The 16,925-nt window shown below is 36.0% G+C and overlaps 1 protein-coding gene across 1 annotated transcript; it reads left to right on the plus strand.

Annotated features, from left to right (window-relative positions):
- The first annotated feature begins 916 nt into the window (after positions 1 to 916).
- LOC134846317 (uncharacterized) lies at positions 917 to 15,465 on the plus strand. The gene is made up of 9 exons (XM_063863622.1): positions 917 to 1,476; positions 1,745 to 1,852; positions 2,151 to 2,370; positions 10,400 to 10,869; positions 11,635 to 11,778; positions 12,667 to 12,780; positions 13,708 to 13,853; positions 14,855 to 15,003; positions 15,164 to 15,465. Exons 1-9 carry the CDS (start codon positions 976 to 978, stop codon positions 15,367 to 15,369), a joined length of 2,058 nt encoding a protein of 685 aa, XP_063719692.1. The 5' UTR covers positions 917 to 975; the 3' UTR covers positions 15,370 to 15,465.
- Positions 15,466 to 16,925: the final 1,460 nt, after the last annotated feature.

The raw sequence follows: 16,925 nt of genomic DNA on the forward strand, positions 1-16,925 counted from the left end.
ATGAACATGAATACGCCGATTTTGCCCCTTCAACACCGGTTTTGCCGCTAGAGACCCCGGGGGAACTGCAGTGATAGATTGAACGAGACAAAATCAATATGACCAGACACGAACAAATTTTCCCTAACTCTTTCTTCCTCGATCTCTCAAACATAAACGATCTCTCTAATTCAATCAGAAGCTCAAAGCAGAAATTGATGTAGCTACAACACGTGAAAGTTGTTCAGCATCAAATGCCTACTCTAGCATCGAAAATTATGTTTTCGATGAGTCATGATACATATGATGAGGCAAAACTCGAACCATTAATGTGTTTTTAATATAGTTTTCGATGCTGAGCAACTTTCATGTTCATGTCTTGGTCGAAAAATCAATATTTAAAGATTTATTTTTTTCGCTCCAAGATCCTACCCGCGCCCCAGCTCACCCCCTCCCCTGGGTTAAGCTTGTGTTACTACCTAATACTGTTGAGTGCAGAGTATAGGTAACGTGCTTGCGACTTTTTAACGTGCTTGCGAGTTAAGGTCTTTTTTGCTTCATTTTTTGTAATCACAAGAAAGGAGTGAATGGGCCTTATGACTAAAGCTATCTGAGTTAGTGATTTTTATCTAATTATAAAATTCTGAGAAAAAATTTGTTTTTATCTTTTTTTCACAAATGATGTCATGGCTTGTATGCTTTCAAAGTCTTATAGAGAATTGATGGACCGTGGTTAGTTTCGAACAACTTTTTTTTGAATAGCAAATATGTTTTCCGCATTGCCGCTGTGTAACATAAGCGATTATCAAACACGGATCCGGGCTTTCCTCTAAACAAATCGATTATAGTTTTTTCCGACAATTTTTTTTTTCAGGTGGAAAATAATAACTGACTTGCAGTTAGGTTTTAACTCACTTGCATCTATTATTTTTAGAGCCTGTAATGTGATTATGTTTTTAACTGTACCTCGATTGTGATGCGTGTGAAATGATTTGAATGTCCCTCAACCGAGAGCCCGAGGAGAATAATGAATCCCAGACCACAATACATATCAACCAGTCGACTGACTTAACATCAGACGCTACCTTCTATTCTCTGGTATCATTTGACAGTCCAGAAGGCAGCGGAAATCAAGACTCTGAATGTCAATTGTACCTCAGTTTAGATCAAAATGAAATCGATCATAGCGATTCATCGTTTGAAAGAACACTAGTTCCGAATTTGATCGAAAGCACACCGCATAAACTAAATAATTTGGAGCAGGATTCAAACGAGCGTGATCAGAAACTGGGAAGCAGTGATTTTTTGAGTCCGATTGTTCCGAATTGGGACAGAAGTGAAAGTAAAGAAGGTTTTTTAAGTTCGAATACTACGACTGAAAACGCGACTTGGAACAGTTGTTTTGAAAGTTTTGATCAGAGTGAAAGTTTCGGACAGGAGCCGGGAACTGCAGGGGAAAATTTCTTCACGCCGATAAAAGATCTAAATACTGAAAAGGTAATGAATATTTGCATGTAAAATGAAAAGTAGTGGAGATTGTTTGACAAAAAATTTGTAGCTTATAGTAATGAACAAATAACTTGAAAACAACCGAGAAACTTCTGTTCCTAGTAACCTTGTTTGCCATATGTTATAGATGAAAAAATTAAGAGCTGAATACATTTTTCCCGGCCTTCATCTTTCAATACACTACTAAAGAACTAATAAGAGCCAACATGGTGCTTGAATAATTAATCTCCATATGAAAAAGTTATTTTCCGTTTAGAAGGAAAACTCGGCTGCAAATCTATCCATATATTTTGCTACAGACAAAGGAAATTCAGAGCGAACAGACTCCGAATTCAATTTGGAGTCTCCCATCAACGAGTCAAAGGTACAGGTTTTTACTATGTGTCACTTTTTCGACAGTTTTGACGTTTTAGAGAAGTCTCAAATTAAATTAAACTTGAGATAGTTGGTGACTTTTTTTCAAATCCCGGTTCTAATCTGAAGCTTATTTGGCAAAAATCGTGAAGTTGCAGTCTCCAAATTATGTTTCAAACCTAATGTCAAAGTATATTGATCGGACTTTATTGTGACCATTAAAAAGTATGCAATTACTTCATTTTTCCACTCAATGCTGTTAAACTGTGCCATGTGTTGTCTAATATCGCTTGTTTTAATTTATCCAGGAAAACAACTCTTCCTGTGAAATCGAGAGTGAATTAAAGACTCCGCCCTGTGTGAAAAGAGAAAATCTGGTTGATAACTGGTGGGGGAGTTTAACAGAGGGAACTAACAGCGACAAAGAACAAGACGCGGCCGGGGGTGACTGTCTGGTTGACGAGAGTCCGTTGTTAGCTGTGAAAGTACTGCGGAAGAGATTCGAAGCTCTAGATCTGTTCTGCGAAGGTAAGTTCTGATATTATTCTCCATTTCAAAAATGTACGATTAAAAATTGATTTAATAATACTTTGCACTGATTACAATGACATGCTTCACTAGGAGCCAAATGATTTTTCAACCAAATTCACACTAATTTAGCTATTACAGCGTCTCGTTATTGCAGCTTTTTCGCTGTTCTCAACTTTTCTTCTTTAGAAATTCTTTACTTGAATCGTTGTGGTCGGAACATTCTGTGTTTCTTGTTTTCTATGGCGCGCGGCCAGTTTGCGGTATAATTCTTGGAATGCATCGTTTCAAGTTCTTCGCCAGTGCCTCCCGCATGCTTGGCAGACACATGTAGAACAGGAAGTTGGACGCGGAGTTTGTTCCTATTTCGAGGGTGACCAGATGATTGCTATATTATTACTTTTTATTATCATTAAAATCCACCAGTAATTTAAACACTCTTACTTATTCAAGCTCTAAAAGGTTAGCTGTCCTTCGATCGGTCGCTATCTTCAATTGCTTCTAGTATCTGATACGAAGATCTATTTTATTTCTATTTTTGATAATTTGAGATCCGTTGTATTTTTGAGATCCGTCCGTGTTACAATGGCTTTCAACTGCCTAGCAAATTCTTCTTAATCTCATTTTTTTCTCAGGTTTCTATTTATTTTTTATTTGGTCAGCCTGCAGTGCCTGTGATGGCCATGACAATATAATGTGAACTGTTATATGCTTCTTTGCTCTCCACGTATAACTCCAAGGCCTTGTCCCACCAGATAGTTTCTGCCCATTGGAGTATCAGGGAGAAGCCAGACATGGCCACTAGAACTAATGTCACGGTTAGTTGACGCCTCTCTCGTCTTTTTTGCTCAGCCTAGAATATATTATCAGTTTCTGATTAGACTCACTTTCTAGCATTTATTCAAAAGGGACATGACGAGCTTCTCAGCTCAATGCGGGCAGTCGCTGTGGTGATCCTGAATATGATTTACATGCAGTTTTTCTCACCACATCAAATTCATTTGCAAAAAGTCATCTTTCATCAACAATATTCTTTAATCAACAATGTTGTTTCTAGCATTCTTAAGACATTGGTATCCTGAGTTCACATGTAAATCAGTTACTGTATCTGCGATCATTTTTGTCCAATTACGAGTGTTTCAAAACTGCCAAGTTAGCGTAATTAATCTTTTCTAACACGATGACTGCTTGTTGATCCTCGCTGAAAATCGTTCCAAATTTATCTTTTTGGTATAAAGTTATAAGCGTTTCAAAATTGCCAGGTTGGCCATGTTCTGGACTTTATGTATGAGTGCCCTTAAAAAAAGATTACATTTGATGATGAAAGCGTGAGTGCGAATTATTTATGCAGGGCGAATTATCCTGCACTAAAGGTTTTTTCAAAATGATGCGAGACAAGCTATTAGGTCATATTGATTACCTATATGGCTCATTTTTATAGGACTTACTGTTACTTTTTGACTGTTGGGTAGGAAAAACGAACGAATTTCAAAATCTGTTGTTCATTTTCTTTGTCAAAATAATCTGAGACTGCCGGAATATCCAGTGCTTTACCCTTATGAGCAGTGTTGTTGTTCCGACTTTCGGAAATGGTTAGTGGATTTTTTATACAGTCTGTTTTCGACTTCTTAACTAAGCATTTTTGACAAAAATTTTATATAGCATCTAAAAGATATTGCTGTCCTGAGCTCAAATTTAAAACATATTTTGCCTGTGAATTTTTTACGGGGTTTTGAAAATTGCTAATTTGGGATAATTAACGCCCGATATAAGGGGTTCTTATAGCACGCGTAAGTGGTGAATCAATGCGTTCCAAATTGAATTGAGGCCAGCATATTAGTCCTTTTAAAGCAATAAGAGACAACCAACTTTTTTTTTCGATTATTTCGTCAATTATTCAGCAACCAAAAAAAACCTTTTAATTGGTAATAAAGTGCAGTCGGATGATTTAGGGCCTCGCCCTGATATACGAGCAGTCTTGTTTTGATTTAAATGTGTTTTGTCACACTTAAATCTGATCGAAGAGTATTTGTTTACATTTTTGGTGTTCGCAACAGAAAGAAAGGATTTAAGTACATAGTTTCTCGCTGTGACAACAGTGTTAGACTGGATGCGCCTGGTTGCCAGCCATCGTTTGAGTACAAACACACATGTGCAGGCATTGCACAGTCCAGCCACTCCTGTGTTGAGAATTCGGTCACACCACGCGAAGATATTTTGGTGCAATGAAGAGGAGAATATCTGACACCAGAACCCTGTGCCGGCTAAAATGAAAAGAGGTGGCAATCTTTTTTAAAATGTTCTAAGTTTTGCACTCTTTGTCGTGTTGTTCCAATTAAGAAATTGCTAGGGACTTAGTATTTTGAAATCTTTGCAGGCAAGTCCGCTTAAAATTTCTCGAAATATGTATTTCAGTCTCGAGAAAAACTGGCTTGAAATGTTCTCTTTTAAGAGTCGTTGAGCGTAGTGAAGACTCTTATATAGGTCTTGGTTTTTTTCAGGAACGTCTTGAAATGCTGTTATAACTACAGATGTGCATTCGTACATATTATTGCATTTATGAATGCATTTAGGCTTATATGCGCTTTATGAGTTCAGTTGAAATTAATCAGCTAAAAGTGACGTAAATTGCACTAATTACGAACGTCGAAATGGCTTCAAAAAAACGTGAACGAGTTGACCATGACTTAGTAGAATTTAATTTTTAGGTTTCGCAGCGGAGTAAAATCTCTACCCATTAATCCAATTTCCTCTAATTGAGTTAGTTTTATCAAAAAAAGTGTCAATCATGAAGTTATATTGAAATTGAAAGAGGGTTAAAGCCAAATCTTTTTTTTACTTGAAATTCGAAAGTTGAAGTTTTTTCAAAAATATGTCCGTTTTTCCCTGTTTTCTTGTGTTCGTTCACTCTTTTCCAACTGTCTGTTGGCTATGTGTAAAGAGTCATTGAACATAATTTACACTTTTATGTAGGTCATCGTGATTTTTTTCAGGAAAAGTTCTGAAGTTTGTTCAGGCTCAAATTTGAGTTTTCACGGTTTGACGTTTGATTTTTTTAAAACTCAGTTATTTTCCTTTGTTAAAATGAAGGCAAACTCCACTTTCGAACAGCAAAAGAGTAAAGGTAGCAAAAAACGTGATCGATTTCTATTTTCGGAAATGAATTTCAAATTTCCCAGCGGAAGAAAAATTTTTCTTATTAATCCAGTGTCTCAAATTAGTTTAAGTTTATCAAAAGTTTCAGTCAGAAGTTGATTTAGAAATTCGTAGAGCTTCAGGGCCATATATTTTTTTCATTGAAATTTGAAGCTGAGATTTTAAAAACAACATTTTTTTTTCTGTTCACCTGCGTTCAATGACTCTTTTCCGACGGTCTGTCGGAATATCGACATCGACGAGTATATGAGTTTCTATTTTTTGCTTCTTTGAACAATTCATTCGACTGAATATTGAAATTGTGTTGCACTGACTGTGCTATTAGCTCGTATACCAAAGTGGTTGCAAAAACTTGTTCAAATTTTAATTGTTTTATTATATTTTGCTAAGTTTGCTGAGGTCAGAAGTTTGTTTGCTACTTAACAAGCAACCGATGATGCTTGTTTTTATACATTTTGGGTTTTCTCGGCTTCTGATAGTCCAAAAACTCGCGAAATTTAAGTTGTCGCTTTTTACCTTTGCGAGCAGCTAGGTTATTGCAACCAGGTATTAGACTTTTCCTGTGCATGGATTTGTTCACAGAATGGTCAATATAGTAGGAATGGTATGCATGCTCAAATTCTTGAAAATTTCAATTAAACTACCATCGTTTAGGATAGATAGTAATGAGGTGGAGTTCATTTCAGGTAGTAATTTTTTTCAAATAAAATTCTTGAAATAAAAGTTTTTTTTTCGGGTTCGTGCTTCCGTCGGTTCATTCTCTGTTTTCTTAAATGTCAAGCATAATCCCTGGTATGTTTTTTGTTTATTTTCCTAAACATGGGTTTATTTTGATTTAAACTGTGACAATAATTGATAGTTCAGTAATTTAAACATCTATCGGAATTATGTTTTTCTTCATCGGTTTTGTCAATTTACATAGTTTAGTTTCGAGGGCAAAATATGAAGTTATTGTAGATGTAGTTTGTCGATTTTTTCAAATAACTTTTTCAAGTTAATTTTTCGATCGTCTCTTCTATTAAGAATATTGTAACGCAATATTTTGTTGTATCGCAAACTTTGCGAAGCTCCGTTTCACCATTGTGTAGAAAAAAGTACATATAGTTGTCGTGTTTCTAAAATATCTAACCATAGTTGAGTATTAGATCACCATGAAGAATATACGGGATGTTGAGTAGTGCTGCCGACACTGCTGCTGCCAGTGTAATGAGTAATCCAGTCCTCACAGTTCCATGGCTTCTTTAGTCACATGTCTGCTTCTGACTTAAGTTATAATAAATCAGTGCTGTTTTGGACCCCAGTATATGGCTATCATTTTTGAAAAATTAATGTTTTTGATAAGAAAAGGCTATGTTCTCGTCCCCTATGGTGAGATGGAATTCGCGATGTATTCGGGCGAAATCAGGTACCACAAAAGCGTCGGATGATGTCAAATGATAGCTATCACACTGAAACTCTTTCAAGGGTAATTAGAGCTGCATTTAAAACATTCAGGACATTTTTCTCAGTGTCTGGAATGTTTCGCTTTTCTATTTAAATGCGAAAAAGGGACGAATTGAAGAGTGACTTTTCTCGTTATTCTGGTTTGTTCCACTACTGAATTTCAAAACTTTGCAACCCATCCTGCCTCTCTCCCAGCAAAAAAGAGCATGTTTGAAGAACGTCCTCAAAAAACTTCTGAAAGTACATTTTTTTGAATTTTAACAGTTTGGGCTTCTTGCTAACATGTTATTCTTAATATTAGTTGAAACCATCCAATCCAATTTTTGATGTATCTCAATATGGAATTTAGAATCTCATCATTTACTAGCATTTTGTACCAAAAAATTAAAAACAGGGATCTTATCGAGGCTGTTGAAAAGTTAGTTGGTATTAAGTTAGCATAGTCAGAAATGCAGAAGTGTGCCTGTATTTGATAGGGAAGATGACTGCACAAAATCTGTCTATTGCGAGAGAGATATATGAGAATCGAGTACCCACAGAGAGTATGCTGGTGAAGTATCCATAGAGACGACACGTGCTCACATATTTGTCAAATATGGTCGTTCCTAGAAGCGAACAATCAAATGAATAGCTAAAAAAATTGTCTTCAGTTTTGTTTTTTTAATGTTTTTGTTCAATAGGGTGGTCCAATATTCTCTGATTGATACTTATAAAGCAGATTTGATTAGTCCTGGGCTGAAGGTATCATCAGCCAGTATTGAGAGTAAGTTCACTATAAAATCATACACAAGTTTGGCTATAATGGTATTGGTTTTATTGGCAAATTTTCCGATTTTGTTGTTCAAATTTTCCATGCCAAGATAGCATTCTGCAATCTGAAATGGAAATGATGTCCATTGGGTGTGACTGAATACTCTTTTACTGTGTAATATGCTGCTTACCTGCTCTCCATTGCTCTGACATTTGGAGCATGAAGTTCACAGACATCAATGTGTCCACAATTCCAATGACAGCTAGAAACACATTGGAAGAACTCTCATTCTCCCTGAGAAGACAAACAGCAGTGAGTACACCTAGCAGAGAGAAAATAAAACCAACTGAGTTCACAGATTGCGAGAAGGTTCTGATCTCGGCTGTATTCGTTGCCAGGAACTCCTGGAACTTTCCGGAGAATTCGGTAATTGTTCCATTGGAAAACTCAATGATGGTTACGTTCATAATGGAAGCTTTTAGAAATATATCAACTCTTCTTCTTCTACGTTCTTTTTTCGGATCGAACTACTTAAAACTGACTAGAGGAATTGCAAATTAGCTTTTGGTATTTAATTTCCCGTTGAATAAATTATAATTCATAAACCACCTAACAAGTGTACAGTTACAACTTCTTGAATCGATTTGAATAACTGAAAAAGTTCAGCAAAAGAGGCTTAATCCATCTAATTGTTTGTCACCCAAAAGCTACGGAAAATCTGAAAACAGATATTTAATTAATCGTTTTTGTCCCGACAGCTCCGCTAGGACGGAATTTTTTTTGAATAGCTTGAAGTACCTGCACGGACCTAAGAAGCTCATACGGTGTTGAGTGCGGTACTAGTTTGTACTGTACCAAAATTTCCAAGTTCTGATTCAGAATATGTGAGAAGAGATATTTCTATAAAGTTCTGTGTCCAGAAAACTTCTCTGAAATTACTGTTCACTAATTTACGCGAAGCGGAATTGTACATTGAATTAAATAAGTGGGATTCGTTGATGCAGATGTTTCTGGAGTCCGAACTACGATCAATATTTTGTAATTATGATACCTCTCTTAGCTCCCTTCGAGATATCCTTGAGGCAGTCAAAATCGGATGGGAAAAACATACACTACGCTATGTTAATTCCTAGCCTTGTTGTGACGGTATCCGAACTCCTAGCAAGCTTATTATTGAGTATTTTTCAAAATAATTGTGGAGCCAAAAAAAAGCAAGAGTTTTTCATTTGAAAAATTATGATATGTTTCCATAACAGCCCGTAATTATTGTTCCGACCATTGAAAATGGGGGAACTTTGTATTTGGATGTGTTTTAGTTTTTTTTATTTCCAAGCAACATCAGGGGGTACCACGATTAATCATCGGACTGTGTCGAGTGATATATCATCGGAATAGATCGAGTAACATTCGTTATCTATAAAAAGTGGCCATTTGGCCTGAAAAAACTGCATAGTTTGATAACACCGCTCACGACAACACTAATTTGAAGAAAAAACTTTTTTTACTTTTTCACGAATATGCTCGGAACATTCTGTGCTACATGCAGTGCAGCCGACTATCCTTGTTTTTAATTGCCTTTTTGTACATCACTCAAAATTCTTCATTAGAACAGTTTGTTTATTTTCTTGGTATTGTCCATGTTTTTGTAAATATGAATAATATTTACGAGTAAAATGATGCGTGGAGCTACAAAGTAAGTTGCATTATCCGGAAGAATTCGTTTTGGTTCTCCGCGGCGAGCCATCAACCTTTGAACTGCTGCTAAGCAATTCTCCGTTGAGAGATTTTCCGTGTTTTGCAAGCGGATTGCACTGCACGCATTGTAAGACAAGTGAAGAACAAATATAGCTTTTTTATGTAGTTTTTTCTGTGCGATGCACAATGGACTGATGTAATCAAGTACAACGTTCCTGAATAAAAAGGGATCCTTTTCTTGGTCATCGAACCGCTGAGAAGGTATATCAGCCGTAAAATGATTAAATTTTACCTTGAAAGTGGTGGCATAAGATTTGGTGCCAAATGTGCCTCAAAACTTGGTTTTCTCATCCCCAGTATTATAAAACTTGTTGCAAATTATTCCTTATAAATTCAAAGCCGAGTTGCATGCGTTCATCATTTGCATTTCAAACATAAGTTGATGGTTCCTCGGCGTGCAGAACAATAGGGTACTTAGCTGCATCTGAGCTATTTGCTTATAAGTTTTAAATTATCCTTTTTTAGTTGCCAGAAGTCATTTATTATATTATCCAAAATTGTGAACAATTTGGCATAATCTAATTTTTTTTCATAAGATATTACCGCTTTTTTTTTTATTACATCGCAAGGCTGACAATTCATGTCATGAATAAAGACTATGCATAAGAAGTTCCAAAAAAATCTTTTCTTTGTGCTTTTTTATTCAGCCCGTTTCCAGAAGCTGAATGAACAATCTTTCAGTGTCCACGGCGTGGCTTTCTGTATGTTTAGCTCTTGTATGCTTTTTCGAAATTTACAGCTCAATTATGTTTCTTTCAATGGTACTCAGAAAGCATATGCTCCGGTGATGCACGGCTGAACCACGAATTTTATGTCTCAGCTTTACTGAATTATTTTTATTCGTTTGCTGATGTTGATCTACAGTGGGCATTTAAAATAAGAGAGAAGGTCAATTTAAAACTGAAAAACTTTTAATTGTTCAAGGAACTGTCAAAGGAGTCAGGAGTTACCGGGAGCTGACCTCTTCTAAACTTGAGCTGCTGGAATCAGATTCACTTGTGCTGCCCGAAAGTCAAAGATCACACATCGATTCAGCCTGCAGTAGCCAATACAACACGCTCTCGCTCAAAACACCGCTGAGCGAAGACAAATCAGAAGTCAAATTAGCTCTTCTGGCAGATTTTGACTCCATTTTTGGAGATATCACTACTGCAACACACGGATTAGGAGTAACTAACGTCGAAAACATGGAACCGGAATCGGAAAATCACGTGACGAGTGTGCAAACGGAGTCGCGAGTAGAGATGATGTCGGGTGATCATCAGGTGATCAAAGAGTTCGACGTGAACAAGTTGCCGGAGACTATCCACGTTTTGACTGGCTGTAAAGGGGCTAAAGTTTACTTGGTTGGTACTGCGCATTTCAGCGAAGAGAGTCAAGAAGATGTCAGAAATGTAAATATTGTATTCTTCTCAGATCTGATCTTTTTTCTTTGATTTTAAATATTTAATGAACTGGCGAGCATTTTACGTTGAACGACAGTTTTCTGTTGCTCTGCTATCTTTCCATGTATGCAACCAATTTTTGTATTAATTGGCTAAGCAAATAATTTCATTGTATACTGGAGAATTTATGTAACACAAATGAGGAACTTAAATTTCAGAAAAACTATCTTGTTTAGTCCTCTTCAGATGATATTTACTCAATATAAAGTTGGTTAGTGAGCTAATGGTCAGCTGAAACTCAAAACACTGTTTTCATTCCAAAAAACTCACTTTAGAGGCTCTGATTTGAAACTTTATTCTTAATTTTTTCACATTTTTTGATAGTCAAGAAAAATTGATCTTAACTTGGAAGTATGAGAAAACTCACGGAATTTTTGCCCTTACTGCATAAAAAGGTTGAAAAATTCAAAATTTTCCCCATGTGAGGTAAGATTCTTAAGATTTTGAAGTTGAAATTTCTCTAGTTAAAATTCGTTCAAAGTTTTCATTGTAATCAAAGATTGTTCCTTTTACATGCAGAATTAAATGGTTTATAGCAAATAGTTTTCAAAAGAAAAGCTAATATGGTCTTGAAACATTTGGTTGCGTTATTTTCTTTCTCCAGTATAGAATGATTAATCCAAAAACAAGAGTCGTGTAGCATCTTCTACTTAAATATAAGACGGTTGATATTCACTCAATGATGGTTTGCTTTTATGTATAAGTGTTGTTCAGATCATCAGACATGCAAGACCGACAGACATTGTGGTGGAGTTGTGCGGTTCCAGGAGGGACATCATGTTAAGAAACAATCATGAAAGAATGCAGGACACGCCCAACCCGCTCTCGTACCAGAGCATATCCCTCAGCATGAAAAAGGTCAGCAGTTTCCTTCCAATGGCCAATTCAGGCTCTGTCCAAAATTCAATGCCTAGTTCAGAAGAAATTTTTATCCGATAATCACAAGTTTCGTGGCCGCTTAAGTCTCTATCGGACAAATAAATGCAAACTATCTAGAGAGTAGCCACTATAGACTTTTCCGGGCTGCAAACGTAATTTCGAGAGCCAGTAAAATAGGGGCCGCTTAAGGCTCTTGAACATTGGAGATGATGATGATTATGATGATGGTGAGGGTGATGGTGATGGTGATGGTGATGGTGATGGTGATGGTGATGGTGATGGTGATGATGATGATGATGATGATGGTAGCCACCAAACCAGTGTGTGAAACCTTTGTTTTTTTTTGAGTTTACACAAAAACATTTCAGGAACAGTAAATCGAAATGATTTCTTCGCTATTTGTTTCAAGGGTTAGTTCAAAGAGTCAAATCTGTCTCAACTTATTTTTAATGTTTTTATTTTTCCACTATTATTATTAAGAAATGCGCAGTACTCTTTTCGAGACCATTTTGCAAATTGGGAAGATAATCAGTGGTTTTGTAAGATTTTGCGCGTTTCTAATAGATTGACCCTTGAAACAAACAATTTTTTTTCAAAATAGTCTGTTGAAATTCGGTGTCTATTAACTGAATGTAAATTAATCAGTCGAGGGAAAAGCCAGCCGATAATGAGTCGAGTATATAACACAGTGGAAAGTAACGTCATGTTTGTTGAAATTATTAAGAACTTTGTAACTATTACACAACTGTTCTATCATTATTATGTACCAGCTCCGGATTTTTGGCTGTTTTATATGGTAGCTGATTTATACTTCGCCTGTTTATATGGCACCTATCAACTAATGAAAGTCTGTCTGTTTGTGTTCAGCACGGCAGTGCAATGGTGGGTCTGTTGAACTGTCTGTTGCTCTATGTGTCAGTGAAGATCCAACAGAAGACAGGACTCACTCCAGGGGGAGAGTTCAGAGCTGCCTTCGAAGAGGTCAGCATAGTGCGATTTGACCGACAAGAATCGGACGGGTTCTTACAAGAAGCACTTTTGCTAAAGCATTTGACTGCGATGTTCTTTCCAAAAATCAAATAATTTTTTTCGTGAATTTCCCGACCAAATTCCTGGCTTTCCTTCCCATTATTTCAACGCCACCAATTTTGGGTCTGGTAAGAATTTTAAGTAAACAAATTATTGTCGCTAACTGGGTTGATTAAAGATACCTTGCGATACTAAGATCTCAAAAGTTAAAAGGAGTTGTTGTTTGCTGTGCAAGTAACACAGAAAGTTCCGACCACATGCCATAAAGTTATACAGTTTTTTTGCGCGTGGAGGGATGGGAGGAAAGACGAAAGATTGAAAAGTTACTAAAGTAATCATAATCGACTACTGTTTTCTTCAAAAAATGGGTTACAAAACAAGAAAAAAAACTAATATAAAATAAAATCATACATTTGTTCTATTTTTTTTGCTGATTTTACAAAAGCTTTCTGTTGTCAAGGAAGCCCTTAAGTAAGCTACAAAAACTTGTTTTTTTGCAGTAAAATTTAGTTTTCAAGGCCAAAAAACTTTTACTATTATAAAACTTAATCATACGCTTGAGTTTTAAAGCGGTGTTTATCGACACTAAGAAACGTTATTAATTTTTCTTCGCTCGAATCACGAGTGAAATGGCTTGAATTTGACGTATTTCTTGACCCATTCTAATGATTAGTGCATACCTGATTTTGCGTGGGAAAAAAGTAAAAGAAAAACGCACTCGAAGACCTTTCAGTGGTCGGACCAATAACCAAATATTAATAACGTCAGATAAGAACAAATCTTTTTAATTTATCGATTTTACAGATGGCTGTGTGCAGTTTTCTGAATCATTTTTGGATAGTTCGTGAAAAGAATTTTGGACAACGAATTTTTTTTTAGAGCCAAAAGCTGGAGCCTAAGGCGAATGTGTACGCGGGAGACAGGAACGTGTTCGTCACTCTGCAGAGGGCCTGGTACTCCCTTTCTGCCTGGAAGAGGGCCCATTTGCTGTTCACACTAGCTACAAGCGATGTAGACGACATCACGTACGAAATGTTTTATTAACTCTTACGAAATGCCGAATTGTATTAGCATAATTGACAATTCATCTGTACTTTTATTTAACATACACTAAATCATTCTAACTAAGGAATTTAAAATAATGTGTTGTCATCTGGTAATCTGCCAGTGAAGTATTTTCTTTTTTGGTATCAAGCAAGACTTCGCCCAAAAAATATTCATTTTTTGACTAGCTTGTCCTCGTATGACTTATAAACTGCACGTTGTTCTGTCAGACAATGCTTGTTTTATGCTACGAATTCATTTTTTCCGGCCCAAATCGCAACCTTTAGTTCCATCAAGTTGTCCTGCGTATCATTTGATAGCGATGTATTGTATTGTATGTGTTGTATAAAAATTTGTTATAGCTCTGTGCCGCATTTGGTAGGGCACTTGACACAAATTATCGGATGTTTTGAGTGCAGGGGATCGAATCCCGCTGGATTTTTTTGTTTTTCACGTTTTTGTTCCGACCAGTGAAAGTGTAGAGAAACCGTATTCGGGTGTTTTCTTTTTTCTTGTTTTGCCACGCTAAATTAGGTACCACGAATAGTGTTGAGAAAAATTTGTATGAAGTTTTTGGTCTAATTTTTGAGCTAATAAGATGAGCATGCAGGCTTACAATAGCTTAGTTATGCTCAATTTAAAGCGTGAAAACTTACATTTACTCGAATAATCTTAGTTTTTGGAGTTTTCAGCACCGTTGTGGGGATTTAAAAAATTTCTGCAAAAAAAATGTTTTCTTTTGTTTTTTTTTTTCTAAAAAACTGTTTTATGTTTGCCTTGTTACCTATGACTGTTGAATATGCCCAAGCTATATTTTTTCGTTCAGATCTTTTTATCGCACCACGCAGAAAAACGACAATCATTTGAAAAAAAAAAACGCGTTTTTTTAAGACTGGTCGGAACATTCTGTGCTACTCGCATAGTAACCGGCTATCTTTTGGTGAAACGAGGAATTGTGCGTTTAGTTTTTGGTTTGTTTCAGCCTGGAAGACGTGGAGAATTGTAAGGGAAAGGACATGTTGGAGCAGCTGTTGGGGGAGCTGAAGAAAGACTTTCCTGAACTGAGCAGAGTGATCGTGTCCGAGAGAGACTTATACCTAGCAAATTCCATCAGAAAGTGTGCAGACGGAAGTAAGATAAAGATTCAAACCTTCAAAATATGTTTCTACCACCGAAAAATTTGCCTATTCTGTTGTGCCAAAAAATATCCTGTGTCCAATTCAGTGCCCGGGTTTACGTACGAGTTTTTGCCTAGAATATTGTCCATGATTTTTCTAATTGAATTTTTCAGGAAGTGCGGGCGACTCAATAGTTGCAGTAGTTGGTATCGGACATATGAAGGGCATCGAGGACCACTGGGACTCAGCAGACTCGATTGACATCAAAGAACTGGAGGTAATTCCCCGCAAGAAGAGTCTGCTACCCTGGATGAAACTGATCAAGCTGGGACTCCTGTCTGGAACTCTATTTATTACTTATAGATACTTCAAGAAGTAGTAGACGTGGTTGAATAAACTAAGATCACTGTTAATTTTTGGTGTTTTCAAGTGTTAATGAATGAAAAATATGGTAATTTTTTCAGAAAAGTTCTAATTCTTGCAGATCAAATTTCGAATCTATTTCCATTTTTCAAATGTATTTTCAAATTTTGCACAGAAAAAATTTTCGAATGTGTTTTCAAGTTTGTTCTATATAAAAGCACCAGGCTTGAAAGTTCGTGGAAATAGAAAAAGACCTCTGTATTGAATCCATGATGTCTTTTTTGTCATTTTTAACTCAAGTTTTGATCAAAAAAGGCATTGATTATGGTTCATAAGTTCATTAACACTTCTCCAACGTTATGTTGAATGCGTTTGATTTTGAAGAGCTTTTAGTTTTAAATTGGCAGTATTCTTATTAACTTCGAATCAATTTTTTTACTTTGCAGTTTTGCCCGAGAGTCCTGTTAGATCAACTAATAGTCGGAAATGTTAATAGGAAGATTTCACGTGCATGCTGATGATCGATACCAAAGGATGTAAACTATGAAGAAATATTCATCAAATAATAACGAGGAAAGCTAAACAGCAACGAACACAAAATACTCCTTATCGCCTTTCGTTTTTTCTGCAGAATAATTTTTCTTGTAATAAGTTTTGTATTTCAATTTTCTTTACCATGTTCACCAATTGTATATAATCTTGCAGAATTGCGTCAGTGTGTGAGATTGATGTGATTCTAACTTATATAGGTCGTGAGAGTTGTATTCATTCGGGGTTCGAACTTCAATTCATTCGGGGTTCGAAGTTCAATTCATTTTCTTTGCTGAACGGAAAAGAAATCACTATCGAACAGCAAAAACATAATAAAATTTTAGTTTTTAAATTTCCCGCTGAGCAAAAAAATTTTATTAATCTATTTTTCTCTAAATGGAAAACTTAACAACAAAAAATCAACTGGGAAAACTCTTTTTTAAGAGTTATGAACGTAGTAAGAGTTATTAGCAAATTAATGAAAATCGTTGAAATAATTTTGAAAAATGTCTAATTTTTGCAAATTCGCCTCATATATTTGCCCATATTTCGACCTAGTGTTGGTTAGAAAGTCGTTTGACTTAAGACTCTCTTAGAAGTAGGAAAGAATTTTGGCTGGAGATGCGTTTTTATGACTAAATCAGATACCACAAATAAGTGTTCGAGTAATATATCAGATAAATCATACTACTTGTTCTTCAGACGTAGCTTCGAAACGAATTATGATTTCATTTTATTACAAATGCGGTAAGCAAAGGTTTTGTAATGGGGGGGGGTTCTAGACTTTTTATCTTGTAAACAACTTTGTTTACAGAAAGGTCATTTTAGCAGGAATGGTAAAAATCATTTTGTCATCCTAAAATTCTAGAAATTAAAAAAAACTAACATCATTTAAGCAGTGAGTTTTAAAGAATGTTTCAGATTGTAGTATTATCTCAAAAAAATCCACTTTTTTTCGGGTTCGTGGTTGTCGCCCTAGTTTCTGTCGGCTCATTTTCTGCTTTTTTTCAAACGCACACTTTTTTTTATCCTGTAGGGTTT

This window comes from Symsagittifera roscoffensis, chromosome 5 (genome assembly GCF_963678635.1).
Source record: "Symsagittifera roscoffensis chromosome 5, txSymRosc1.1, whole genome shotgun sequence".
NCBI classification, from domain to species: domain Eukaryota; kingdom Metazoa; phylum Xenacoelomorpha; order Acoela; family Convolutidae; genus Symsagittifera; species Symsagittifera roscoffensis.

What these genes read in the sequence shown, in the direction of transcription:
- LOC134846317 (XM_063863622.1), top strand. Translation starts at nt 976, where the DNA reads ATGTCCCTCAACCGAGAGCCCGAGGAGAATAATGAATCCCAGACCACA. An exon ending in AAGATCTAAATACTGAAAAG is followed by an intron (nt 1,477 to 1,744) that starts GTAATGAATATT and finishes TTTTCCGTTTAG; the next exon opens with AAGGAAAACTCGGCTGCAAA. An exon ending in AGCGATGTAGACGACATCAC is followed by an intron (nt 13,854 to 14,854) that starts GTACGAAATGTT and finishes GGTTTGTTTCAG; the next exon opens with CCTGGAAGACGTGGAGAATT.